The sequence below is a fragment of the Herpailurus yagouaroundi genome, unplaced genomic scaffold, assembly GCF_014898765.1.
Source record: "Herpailurus yagouaroundi ecotype Mexico unplaced genomic scaffold, PumYag 141, whole genome shotgun sequence".
Classification (NCBI taxonomy): Eukaryota; Metazoa; Chordata; class Mammalia; order Carnivora; family Felidae; genus Herpailurus; species Herpailurus yagouaroundi.
The window spans coordinates 42,765,481-42,779,238 of NW_024412396.1; the positions used below are offsets into that span (position 1 = coordinate 42,765,481).

The 13,758-nt window shown below is 40.9% G+C and overlaps 2 protein-coding genes across 5 annotated transcripts in view; one reads left to right on the forward strand and one right to left on the reverse strand.

The window, feature by feature from the left end:
- Positions 1 to 9,606, forward strand: part of ARG2 (arginase 2) — a 31,969-nt gene extending 22,363 nt beyond the window's left edge. For 2 of the 3 annotated variants that reach the window (XM_040477480.1, XM_040477482.1), the window contains exons 3-8: positions 1,595 to 1,772; positions 4,412 to 4,571; positions 5,466 to 5,560; positions 5,750 to 5,854; positions 6,834 to 6,970; positions 9,120 to 9,606. In XM_040477480.1, the coding sequence (XP_040333414.1) occupies positions 1,595 to 1,772; positions 4,412 to 4,571; positions 5,466 to 5,560; positions 5,750 to 5,854; positions 6,834 to 6,970; positions 9,120 to 9,325 (881 nt within the window). In that variant the 3' untranslated portion in view covers positions 9,326 to 9,606. The remainder of the gene's footprint in view (positions 1 to 1,594; positions 1,773 to 4,411; positions 4,572 to 5,465; positions 5,561 to 5,749; positions 5,855 to 6,833; positions 6,971 to 9,119) is intronic. The other variant, XM_040477481.1, reaches the window with a different exon arrangement.
- The window catches only part of VTI1B (vesicle transport through interaction with t-SNAREs 1B), a 31,928-nt gene continuing 27,739 nt past the window's right edge, over positions 9,570 to 13,758 (reverse strand). Inside the window, exons 4-6 of one of the 2 annotated variants that reach the window (XM_040477487.1) lie at positions 12,996 to 13,169; positions 11,388 to 11,449; positions 9,570 to 9,894 (exon numbers count right to left, since the gene is read on the reverse strand). In XM_040477487.1, coding sequence (XP_040333421.1) covers positions 9,798 to 9,894; positions 11,388 to 11,449; positions 12,996 to 13,169 — 333 coding nt within the window. In that variant the 3' untranslated portion in view covers positions 9,570 to 9,797. Of the gene's footprint in view, positions 9,895 to 11,387; positions 11,450 to 11,786; positions 12,082 to 12,995; positions 13,170 to 13,758 lie in introns of those variants that run through there. The other variant, XM_040477489.1, reaches the window with a different exon arrangement.

The window sequence follows — 13,758 nt, forward strand, 5'->3', positions numbered from 1 at the left end:
CTTACCATAAGGTAAAAATTAACATATAATGACTGGTGTCATAATTCTTTGGAAAATGTGGAATCTAAGAGCAAAGATATTATAGTATATTGTCAGAATATACCACTATTTCAAAATGGAAAAAAAATTTTTTTTAAGGATTTTATTTTTAATCTCTGCACCCAACGTGGGGCTCAAACCCACAACTCCGAGATCAAGACTGGCATGCCCCTCTGACTGAGCCAGCCAGGTGCTCTCCCCCCCAAAACATTTTTAAGATAAGTCTGTGCTTTTATTGGTCAAAGAGGCTACTTGAGGGGGATTAAGCCAGAGGAGTGGGTGGCCCCGATGCTGGGGCCCCACGTTCATGGGCTTGTAGGTAGGGGAGAACTCCCACAGGTGGTGGCTGATCATCTTGGGCTTGATATCCACCTGGGGGAAGGCCTTGCTGTTGTAGATGCCCGCCATCTTGCATGGGACGTTGCTATCCAGCAGGTGTGTGTATTCACCATCTCTGGCTTGTCTGTGGGCGGTGCCTCCTGGTTGTCTCTGCAGGGACACTGGGAGCAAATGCTGCTTCCACTGCTGTCACTGAGTCAGCTCCTCGGAGGATGTGTCCAGCAGCTGGTCTAGGTGTATGCTGTAGCAGGTAAACCTGTGAGAGGTTTGCTGCTCCTCCATTTCCACCAACCTGTGTTTTTTACAAAAGGTCTCACTAGTGTTTTTAACATTTGTTTTTTGAGAGTGTGCGAGCAGAGGATCTGAAGCAGGGCCCCCACTGACAGGCTGACAGCAGCGAGCTCGATGTGGGGCTTGAACTCATGAACTGTGAGATCATGACCTGAGTCAAAGTCAGACACTCAACCGATTGAGCCACCCAGGTGCTCAGTTCTTAAAGAGAAGGGATCAAAAGGGATTCTTTGGGAAACCGTAGTCAAGAATATATGTTTTAGGGGTAGGTGGCCTGAATTTGGGTCCTGCTTCTGCCACTTAGCAGCTCTGTGATTTTGGGACCTTCCATTTTTTCATCTATAGAACAGCATGATTTTAGTGGTCTAATAGGATAGTTATGAGTTTAAGAATTTTTGTCAAGCAATTAAAACATTGCCTAGGATCTTGGTAACAAAGACCTTTCTCTTTTAGGATGCTTTAGGTCCTCAGATTGGCCTTTTATTAAAAAAAAAAAAGTTTATAGTATGAAAATTACTATGTATGTATTTTTGCTCTAAATTAATAGTACTTAATTTTCTTTAAATTCTATTGGTTCATATTGGTATTTTACTTTCACTGTATAACTCTGGGATATGAGGTTTAATTGCTACTAATTTTGTGATTGTTAGGTTAAGTCAGTGAACATTTCTGGGCTTCATTTTCCATAACCCAGTTTTTTTTGTCTGCAAAATGGTGTTCCTAATAGGATCTACCCCACAGGATTGCTGGGAGGACTGAGATAATCATGTGACAGTCCTGCCACAGTCATGTGACATTTTGAGTTTTACTGTGGCAAAATGAGTGTGATGTGTGCACTTTGTCACAAGTTCTTATTTGTGGCCCAGGCCAGTAAAAGTTGGAATAACGTATACAATTAATCTTGTCATCCCCAATTTGTTCCCAGGCTGCCGCCTGAAAGATTTTGGAGATTTGAGTTTTACTCCAGTCCCTAAAGATGATCTCTACAACAACCTGATTGTGAATCCTCGCTCAGTGGGCCTTGCCAACCAGGAATTGGCTGAGGTGGTTAGTAGAGCTGTGTCAGGTGGCTACAGCTGTGTCACAGTGGGAGGAGACCACAGGTAAGCTGGGATCCAGGGGTGGTGGAGGAGCTGGATAGTATGGTGTTTGTGGTCTAATTTAGAGTTAGCTTGTCTACTTCCTCACTTAAAAGTAAAATACCCTTCAGAATTTTGAAGATATGACGTGCATAATAGTATCTTAAGATCTACGATCCTGAGTTGCTGGAGGCACCTATGGCTTTCATTGTAGGACACATTGTGTAGTATGAGGACAAGTTCAGAGATAGACAATCAAAGTTTTTAGAAACATGCTTCTCTCTTGAACTGTCTTATGACTTTCATTTGGCTATTCGAGAGAATTGGAAGGATACATTAGTAGGCTGAATTGTTTTAAGCAGTTTTGCAAATATGTTCAGGTTTTCCACTTGCCATGTGAGTATGTTCTCTACCTTCAGAGTATGGACTCTAGGATCCTTCTCTTAGTGAATCAGCATGTACTTTATTGAGCACTGCTTGATGTCTTCTCAAGTAGTGCTAGGGACTGTGGGAATTGTGATTTATTAAGACTAGATGAAATAAAATAAACATGGGATTAAAATAAAATATTGAATTATACAGAATTTGAGAGAAAGAAGAGATCCTTCTGGGCCAGAGCAGTCCTATTTGAGCTAAGTGATGAAGGTTTTTGGCAGAAAGAAAAAAGGCATTAAAGTACTATGAGTACTGAGCACTTCATATAGATCTCATGATTAATCTTCATGATAACGCCATGAAGCAGATACAGTTTTACCTAATCTGTTAGGAACACTGAGGGACAGAGGTCAGATAATTTATCCAACTTCTAGAGCCAGGAAGTAGCAGAGGTGAGATTCAAATTCAGAGGGCAAATTCTGAAGGCAATTAGCTTTTCTTTTGAGAGTCAATCTAGCAACTTCCCCTGAGGTGCACACAGAGCTTTTCAGATCTCTTAACAGAAGTTGAATCTTTGTTACAACTGGAAATGCAGGTAGATCTCATTAGGAATAAAATCTCAGGTAGAATAAGACAGTAGCTAGGTTTTCTACAGTGATCCAGTTAAATCAACCAGAGGGTGGGCCTTCTTCCTTTTAGCTCAGTGTTATCTGTTGAAGTTCATTTATATTGACTTTCTTTTGGTTGTCTATTTGGGAACTGCTTATCAAGGTGATCATCATAATGTTTGGCTTTTCTTTTTTCTGTAGTTATCTACATTGCAGCCCTTTTCACTGTTCCTGATTTTTCTGTTCAGTGCCAAAACTAAAGCTATCTGGAAGATTCTAGAAAGGAAGGGAGGAGTGTACATATTGAACAGCTACTGAACATTTTAAAGGAAGGAGGCATCCTTAGGTCACCCTGTTCCATTTACACAATATGATATAAACTATGGTCTTAGACATCAAACTATCTCTGGCTTAAGCCAAGATTATTATCCCTTTCAGAAAAGGAAACTGTCTAGAAAAACTAGATAACCTGTGCTAGATCACAGCTTTCTGGAAAACAAACAAACAAACAGTAAAGTCCACCACTTTTCACACTAGACCATGCTATCCCGCAAAAAGTCCCTTTGTGGGGCATGGGGCTTAAAATGTTGTCTCATGCTATACTGACCAAGAAGGATAGCTGTACTTAGTTCCTAAAATGCATAAGCTGCACTTCCCATCTATGTCAAATTCTTTGGTTACTGGGAAGCTGGGCAGCTTTCCAACCACGATTTCATCAGCTGTATTCCTACAATGGAGACAGGACAATTAGCCCATGTACACAGAGTACCAGGACAAGGAAAGGCAAAAAACACTGATACTTGAATGTCATGCTAATAGATAGAAGATAACATGCAAATAAATGTTTATTTAGTGATCTGATAAATGAGATCTTTAATTGGGTTCCCCTGTTAATGTCTTTAGCAATTTTGACTTTTCCTTTGAGGAAGTAGCACATAATCTTTCTACAAAGCTGTAATGCTAATTTTTATCCTTAAAAAGTTAATAGAACTGTTCTTTTTTTTTTTCTTTATTTCTCTTTTTAAAAAAAAAATTTTTTTTCAACGTTTATTTTATTTTTGGGAGAGAGACAGAGCATGAACGGGGGAGGGTCAGAGAGAGAGAGACACAGAATCGGAAACAGGCTCCACGCTCTGAGCCATCAGCCCAGAGCCTGACGCGGGGCTCAAACTCACTGACCGCGAGATCGTGACCTGGCTGAAGTCGGACGCTTAACCGACTGCGCCACCCAGGCGCCCCTTTTTTTCTTTAAATAACTGATTCTTTGAAAGTAATAATTAGATCTCCCTGGTCTTCCTTAAGTATTAAGAAATATTTGTGAGTTGTTACATATAGAACATACCACTTAACTGGATTTCATTCATTGAACAAATATGTAAGGTCCTTTTCTGGGCCAGGACTAATATCAAATTTTAGGGAGAGCAATGACCTCTGTCAAACTAGAATGATAAGCAGTCAACAAATTTTGAATCTTTGGAACCTTCCACTTCTCCTTAACTCACTCAAAGTTAATCTTTGGGAACTATAGGCCGAGGACTGTTGGTCATCCAAATCCAGCCGCAGTCTGGGGCCCTGACTTTGCCCTGAGGACAAAGTATGAACTGCACTGACATGAGGATATTTGTTACTGGTGATGTTTGCCAAGCAGAGGGCCTCGATTATCATGTTTGTTTCTTGTAGCCTGGCAATTGGTACCATTAGTGGCCACGCCCGACATTGCCCAGACCTTTGTGTGATCTGGGTTGATGCCCATGCTGACATCAATACACCCCTCACCACTTCATCTGGAAATCTCCATGGGCAGCCAGTTTCATTTCTCCTCAGAGAACTACAGGACAAGGTCAGTGGGCTGAAATGAAAAGAAAATTGAATTGCTTGCATGGATTATGCTGGGGCTTTGAGGAACTAGTTCAATACGATTTCTGTGAAGGATGGGCTGATGGTGGTGGTAGAAATGTTTAGTATTCCTTCATTTGTTCACCAAAATTATTACGGGCTAGGCAGTCTACTAGATGCTAGGGATATAAAGAGGACCAGGATATGGTCCCTGCTCTGAGGGAGGGTGTGTGTGTGTCATAATCTTGCAAGAAAGGAAAGTGGCATAACTCTAGTGATTGATATACCTATAGCACGAGGACTTCTTGGTTAGAGGTCCCCAGTCCTGCTTCACTCTCAGATCCACTGGTCCAGAGGAAAGTAAAATTATGATTACCTCTAGGTAATATTTTCCTAGGTGGTTTAGAAAACATGGGAGTCCATATTAGGTATAGACTAGAATCTGTATATCCTTCCCCTCAGTGAGGGACCAAGTTAAAGCAGGATAGTACAAAAGTTATTCATTAGGCAGAATTCCTGTTTTGGCTGTAGGCAACATAAGATGGCAACTGGGTTTTGTTTCAAGAACCATTCTGTAAACAATTCAGTAATGTACAAAGGGGTGAAAAAGGGCTAATCAGCAGTGTTCCTGTTATTTAGGTAAGTTAATGAGAAACCGTGGCTACCTTAGGAGAATTTTTTTTTTTTATTCCAGGAAATTTGTGTTCTTCAGCTGCCTGCCTTCTGAATCATTTCTACTTCTATCAGTTCTTTCCCAGTGCATGTGTGTCTTGTGCTGCTTTAAGCATATCTTGTAGGTAGGAGGAGAAAGCAGCCTGCATACATTGAGAAGCACACAGTAATTATCTTGGTCAGACCAAGAATCCTTGATGAGTCTTGTCCGTTCCTCTTTTGACAGGTACCACAACTCCCAGGATTTTCTTGGATCAAACCTTGTATCTCTTCCCCAAGTATCGTGTATATTGGTCTGAGAGATGTGGACCCTCCTGAACAGTAAGTTGATACATTGGGGTTAAGCTTTGGGCCTGTCTCGGATATTTATGTTCCTTTTGATAGGTTGTTCCTTGCCTTAACCTGTTGTAGGTCACTATAGAGACAGACTCACCCCCAATCCCACCCCAACAAGGATTTGATTAAAAATGCTCTTTAAACTAAGGACTCCTTCCTTTATATCTCATCCAGTTTTATTTTAAAGAATTATGATATCCAGTATTTTTCCATGAGAGACATAGATCGACTTGGTATCCAGAAGGTTATGGAACAGACATTTGATCTGCTAATTGGCAAGTAAGTAACTACAGTGGATGTCTACTTCCAAAGGGAAAAGTCCCAAAGGGAATAGGGAAGACTCCCAATGAACAACACACTTTAGCCCATGTCTTGAGGATAGCAGCTTTTTTTTAAAATAAAAGCAAAATATGTACACATACAAAAAAATTCAAATAATTTGGAAAGGCAGAATATGAAACAGGTCATATTCTTCCTCTGGGATTGGGAGGGGGTTTCCTTGAAGTCATTGCCCAGCTCCTCTGTCTCTCATGAAGTTTTTTTTAAGTCCATTTTTAAGTCTTATCTTTTGAGATGAGAAGTGTTTGTTCAACTGTTCCATTCTTTCCTAAGCCCACAATTGCTTCATCTGAAAGTTTTATATTGAGCAAATCTTGACCGTATAGCTAGAAAGATGGCAGATGAATGCCAACAGATGCTAATTATAAGGGCATTTCCTCAGTGTGGAGTCTTTATTTCCAGGTGATTAATGGCATACTACCAGGTAGCAATTACATTTCTTAAGCTGTTAAGAAATTTAGTTATCTAGCATATATGTGTTGTATGCTAGTTTCTACTCTTGGAAACCAGGGTGAAACTGAAATTAGAATTGGGAGATAAGATTATAGACTTCAAATCAATTAAGTTCAGCTGCTATTATATGGAGAGACTGAGCAACTGTAATCTAGATCAATCTAGGAAAAGTGAAGAATTCCCTCTATTGACAGTTGTTAATGTGAATGGCTCTAATGCCTAGGTTAAGTCATAAGTATAAACTGCAGTTAATCTGTCTGAGGCACACAAATGGCAAAATTATGACGTGGCGTGTAGAAAGCTAATATAGTAATACACAGTAACATCCAGAATAGGAAACCTGGAAATCTGCTGTATTAGCAAAGTACCAGGACTAACAGCAACAAAATCAAGGAACTAAGACTGTAGGAAGGATCAATGTCCAAGTACACCCAAATGACTATTCTCTTATCCTCTTCCTCTCAAGAAGACAAAGGCCAATCCATCTGAGTTTTGATATTGATGCATTTGACCCTACACTGGCTCCAGCCACAGGAACCCCTGTTGTAGGAGGACTGACCTATCGAGAAGGCATGTATATTACTGAAGAAATACACAATACAGGTAAGAAGTGATCATCCTGTTAACTATGGAAATATGCTGACCTCTAACATGCCAAAAGATTTTCTTCTATTCCATGCCATTACAGATACGATATTTCTTAAACTTTTATAACTGAAAGTCATTTGGTCAGGCTAATAAGGGATAGTCATTTATAGGCATATTTTGACTTGGATCATAGCAAAATATGCGAAGGTAATACTGAATAACCTGCCAAACTGATATAGTCCTTTGCATCTGAATTGTCTAAAGGCTAAGATTAAAAAGCAAGGCCAAGTACCTATAATTTTTACCCTGACATTAAAAGTTCACTTGGAATTAAGAAGGTAGAGTTAAACCTTCTGGAAGATAGTTTAAAGACGGACAATATCTTGGGTCCTTTCATATAGGATAAGCCTTATACTAGAGCTTGATAGTTTATTTTTTAAACTTTAAAAAAAAAATTTTTTTTTTCTTTTTAACGTTTATTGATTTTTGAGACAGAGAGAGACAGAGCATGAACGGGGGAGGGTCAGAGAGAGGGAGACACAGAATCAGAAACAGGCTCCAGGCTCTGAGCTGTCAGCACAGGGCCTGACGCGGAGCTCGAACTCACGGACCGCGAGATCATGACCTGAGCCGAAGTCGGACGCTTAACCGACTGAGCCACCCAGGCGCCCCTTTTAAATTTTTTTTTAAAGCTTATTTATTTTGAGAGCGATCAAGTCAGCTCAAGTGGGGGATGGACAGAGAGAGGAGAGAGAATCCCAAGCAGGCTCTGCACTGCCAGCACAGAGCCAATGCAGGGCTCATGACCTGAGCAGAAACCAAGAGTCGGACGCTTAACCTACTAAGCCACCCAGGTGCCCCTATTTATGTTTTAAAGTTTAATTATTTGAGAGAGGGAGGGAGGGAGGGAGGGAGGGGTGGAGAGAGAGAATACCAAGCAGGCTCCACACTGTCAGTGCAGAACCTGATGTGGGGCTCAATCTCACAAAGTGTGAGATCACAGCCTGAGCCAAAATCAAGACTTGGAGGCTCAACTGAGCCACCCAGATCCCCCTATTTCTAATTGCTCAAACCCTCTGGATTACTTCTGGGCTACAAAGTTTCCGGTTTAGTCAGTGGAAATCAGACACACAAATCATCAGAGACCCAGATGCTTGCACAGGAACTGGTGGAAATGCTGCAGTAACATGCCTGCTCATTTCAGTTTTGCATTGAACTACACATTACTAATAAAGGATTTTACACTGAACAAATGTAATGGCACCGAGCAGGTCATGTACTATACTATAGTATCAATAAAGCAGTAGGTATATACACCCATGTTTCCAGGCTTCATGGCCACCCTAAGTGGCCTAAGTATACTGATACTTGTATTCTCCAATACTAGTCTGTTCAAATGACTTGAAGAGGTAGATTAACTTCACCCAGAATAACAACAAAAAAGTTTACCTCAAAGAAGTGGGGCCTGTGTGTTGGGGATGGGGAGTAGAAGGCATGTCTGGGTAGGTTCTTCGGGTTTACTCTTCCCTTCTCAAACCCTTTAGTACAAGTTCTTCAGCCCTCACAGAAGGTAACAAGTCCAGATTAAAGTATGGCCAAGTCTTCCCTTGACTAAGCGCAAGATACTGGGTCAGTACCATGGGAGACCTAAACATCTTGTCAGACATGATACCTGCCCTTAACCTGCAGGGGTGAGACTAAGATCTGCCCTAATAACTATGCTTCAGGGCATGTGGTGCCTTAAGAGATAAAACGTCAGAGTTCAAAAGTGGGGAACAGCTCAAAAGATCTCTTCATACAACTACATACAGACATCTGGAAGGTTCCTAGTAATACTGGACATGGCACATATTTTCCCAACAAGTAGGCTGAAAAATCCTACCTCCTCCCCACAGGCTCTTTCCTCATCTCATACAGAAAACCTGACAGCTATGCCTATTCTGTTAGTTGAAGAGGGATGATTGATTTTAATCTTACTCTAGTATACAGTGTTTGAACTTCATGCCCAAGAAGATGAGGTAGGTATAAGGGGTTCCTTGACCGTAGGTAATTTTAATAGTAGAAAATTACTTTTTACCTTGGCCTGTTCTATCTAGTAGGACGACCCTCACTGAAAAGAGCAGCTGGGAATCTTCTAAGGTTTTGTCATGCTTTGTTCTTTCAGGATTGCTGTCAGCACTGGATCTTGTTGAAGTCAATCCTCAGCTGGCTGCTTCAGAGGAAGAGGCCAAGGCTACTGCAGGCCTGGCAGTGGATGTGATTGCTTCCAGTTTTGGTCAGACAAGGGAGGGAGGGCACATTGTCTATGACCAACTTCCTACTCCCAGTTCACCAGATGAATCAGAAAGTGAAGAACGTGTGAGAATTTAGGAACTTTGTGTGCTGACACGTTTGTCATGATGGGCATTCCAGAATTATGAGGCATTTGAGGACACATATACTAAATGGTTGTCTGGGTCAATATTGCCTTAATGAGAACATTTGTGCATTCTCACAATTGTAAAGTTTCCTTTCCCTCTCCATTTTGGTGACCAATACTACTGTAAATTTGTGGGGGTTTTTTTGTTTGTTTTTGCAGTTCACAGGCTATTAATATGTTGGAGTACTATGTAAATTTAAAGGAGTCATAAACAGCATTTATTACCTTGGTATATCATACTGGTCTTGTTGCTGTTCCTTCACAGTAAAGTGGTTTTCCGTCTTCCCTCCCTTCTCCCAGTCTAGCTACACAGTGCATCCTTGAACCATTACCTTACAGCAGCACTCCGCTTATTCCCCATCCCTAACACCATTCATTCACAGGGTCAAAGTTCTGGTCCGCAAACCCTTCCCTCTAGGAAGTTCAATGCTTGTGAAAGAATTTGTAATAAACCAGACCCCCTAGGATGGCCAGCTCCAGTAAGATGACGATGGAAAGTAGCAGCTTGTTGGTTGTCACTCTACAAAGAGAAACAAAGCAGGGAACAGTCAGAAGCCTGGATGTCCTTATTTCTGTCCATTTGTAATACTGAGGAGTTTGACCCTCAGGCTGAGGCTAGATACTGTGAGACAGATTGAAATTGTTTGATCACATAGCCACTGAAGTTAGTGTATATATAAGGTTCCTTCAAGTGACATCTTGAAAGCTTTTTTCAACTGTAATTTAGGGATAACACTACCTCACGGAAATGTTGAAAATTGTGACAACAGATACCAAAGCATAAAAATGGTTTCTTGATTCTAAAATGTTTTCAAATAGTAGTTACTTTCTCACTTTAAGAATAGCTTTCCTAGAGGCATCTGGCTGGCTCAGTAGGAAAAAGATGTGACTCTTGATCTTGGGGTTTTGAGTTCAAGCCCCATGTTGGGTATAGAGACTACTTAAATAAAACTTTAAAGGCTTTTTTTTAAATTTTTTTTTTTCAACGTTTATTCACTTTTGGGGCAGAGAGAGACAGAGCATGAACGGGAGAGGGGCAGAGAGAGAGGGAGACACAGAATCGGAACCAGGCTCCAGGCTCTGAGCCATCAGCCCAGAGCCCGATGCGGGGCTCGAACTCACGGACCGCGAGATCGTGACCTGGCTGAAGTCAGACGCTTAACCGACTGTGCCACCCAGGCGCCCCTAAAGGCTTTTCTAGGAGAGCTAGTGTTTATTAAATATGAAAGATGTCTTTTTTTTTTTTTTTGAGTAGGCTCAATGTCCAATATGGGGCTTGAACTCATGACCCTGAGATCAAGCGTCAGATGCTCTACCAACTGAGCCAGCCAGTCACCCTGAAAAATTATTTCTGAAATCAGGTTGAATATTTCAAAATAGCAGAAATATAATACCACTATCTAACTACTCTCTTCCTCCATTAACCCAAAAGGATACTTTATAAAAGCAGTAAACTTTTTGAAGCTGTTATATTATCTTTTGTTAACACAAAGAATGCAATCTCTGGTTCTTCAAGGCAACTCTAACTGAAGCTTTCCTCTGGTTTGACAAGACATTTACCACTGTTTAGGAAAATCTCACTCTACTAGTTCCCTGGCTAGGTTGTAGTTTTGTTTAGTGCACTAGGGTTTTTTTTTTTTTTTAAGTCAACTTCTTGCTAACAGGACAGAACTCCCTGATAAGGGGCTTACTTCCATGAAGGACAAGCAGAGTCAAAAGCAACTACTAAGCAGTAGCTGTAAAAACAGTTTTCTCACCAAGTTTATACAACTATATTTCAAGGAACATGAAGCTCTATTACTCCCATGTGCTCTGAAGAATGTAAACTGGGATTAAAAGTGGACAAATTTTTGACTGCTCCAAGTCAGAGCAGCATATAATTTTAACAAAGAATTTTGTCCTGGGATATTTATACAAGATAATACTTTATTCTTTCTGCTTTATCAGGACCTTTGCAAGTCACTGTTTAATGTCTTAGAGGTAGGAGAAATTTTGTGACTTTTTAAAACTTACTTTCTGGACATTGAACGGAGAATCTTTCGACTTTTGCTCAAGTTTTCACTTGTGTTTACCAGCTGAGAAGAGAAAATAGCAATTATTTCCCCCTTTTAAAAGTAGATACCGTAGAACCTGAACATTCCTAAACTGACAGTGGGCATTAAAGGGTGTGTGCTGAAAAACCCCATCAAACCAATCTGAATGATGGCCTCTGAGTACAAGTAGAAGAAACTGGCAAGGATAAGATACTTTAGTACTCAACAAGCAGGCTTAGGAATTATTATGTCCCAAGGTTACTGTGGGGGACTCCTGGGGCCAAGCTAATCCTTCACCTTGGCTACTCAAGACAGAAAAAAGCTTCAGGTGTGCCTCACCAGTAACTGTGAAGCAACTTAAGATTTGAATTTCATCAACCAAACTCCAGGAGGGCCTCTTGAGTTAGTATTTGTTTTTGTAGGCTGGTCAAATACCACTTTTGGGATCTGATTCATTTTTTCTTTACCACTTTTACAGATGCACTGAATTGTGAAAGGAATTAATCTTTTAAAAGCCTTTAAAAAAATCATTTCCCTTTGGTTGCCTGTTGATAATCAAGATAGCTGGGGGATATTTTAACAGATGCCACCTACCATCTGTTCCCATTCCCCAGTGGCCATGGTAAGTTGATCTCAGCTCATTCCACAGCTTTTAAATTCAACCAATCCACCTGCTTTTTTCAAAAGTCAAAAACCATACAATATGTAAGCAAGTTGTCTTCTCCACAGTTTACCTTGAAATCAGTAGTTGTGAATTTTCACTGAGGATGGAAAGGCATTATTCTGATTTACTTTAAAAATGGGGATAATTGCAGCTATTAGGATATGAGAAAATCCTCTCCAATCCCCACACTGAGCTAATACTTTCCATCCAAGCCTTGCCCACAGTATCTATTCAATTTGGATGTGCCTTTTAACGTTAAGGATATAACATTCTACTGGCAAGCTGCACTATTTTTTAAATTTCTGTGCAGGTATATGGAAAGGGAGAAATGAGTTTTTCAGAACCTCTTAAGAGTGATAGAGACTCCACTGATATAGGCATTTGGTCTAAGTTGTTTCTGTTTTCTTCCCACAATGATCCAGCTTACCTTGGGTAACAGGAAAGAGTCATAGTCTAGGACTGACCCCCTCTATAAATTGTTAGTGGTACTATTTTATGACATGTGGAAAACAGCCTTGGCTCTAAATGAGAAAAAAAACCCAAAACCCTAGGATCTTTTAAGTAGATGACGCTTTCATAAGAACGGGATAATATCCTACTAGATGTATGAGAAAAATCTCAGTTGGTAATACAGGAATTAATAAAAGGATGGAGTGGCTACAGTCTTAGATTTAGTTGACAATCTTCCATAAATACAGAAATTGTGTTTCTTCTGTCTCCACCCTGGCCCCTCCAATGACCTCTACATCTGAGGGGTAAAAAACTTTCAAGAGAACTCTCTCAACCAAGAAAATTAAAAATTGAGAAAAGCTGAAGTGCTTAAAAGGTCCTGACCCTGAATTCAGAACTGCTGTAACTTCCGGCAGTGGTAAGGCATCAGGATATAAAGGGCCCACCTACTTTGCCCCATCCACTCAGACTTACCCTACTCTTAGTACGCTCCAATTGATCACGTTGCTCACCCAACTCTTCTATGATTTCTGAGCCAATCTGGTCAGTCTCTGTGGCGATCCGATGAGAACGCTCAATACTCTGGGTGGCCCGGTTCAGGCTGTCAGTGCCTTGCAGAAGCAATGCCCTTTGAGACTGTAGCCGATTCTGACCAGAAAATGGAACGGAAATATTAAACATCTCCCATCATAAATTCATTGCCAGCACATTCCTTATGACCCTTCTGATGTAAGAAGGGATATAGTGTGTGCAATGTTTACTTATTTTGAGAGACAGTGTGTGGGGGAGGGGCGGAGAGAGAGTTGGGGAGAGAATCTCAAGCAAACTCCATGCTATCACTGCAGAGCCCAAAGTGGGGCTGGCTTGATCCCAGGAACGATGAGATCATGACCTGAGCCGAAATCAAGAGTTGGACACTAAGGGTGCCTGGGTGGCTCAGTCAGTTAAATGTCCAACTTCGGCTCAGGTCCTGATCTCACGGTTCATGGGTTCAAGCCCCGTGTGAAGCTCTGTGCTGACAGCTCAAAGCTTGGAGCCTGCTTCCGATTCTGTCTCTCCCTCTCTCTCTGCCCTTCCCCGCCTGCAGTTTGCCTCTCTCTCAAAAAATAAACATTAAAAAATATCTTTTTAAATAAAGTCACTCAACTGACTTGAGCGACCCGGGTGCCCCTCATTACTTTTAAGACAAACAAAGATGCTAATCAACTATAAGATTATATTCAAGGTCAGATGAAAG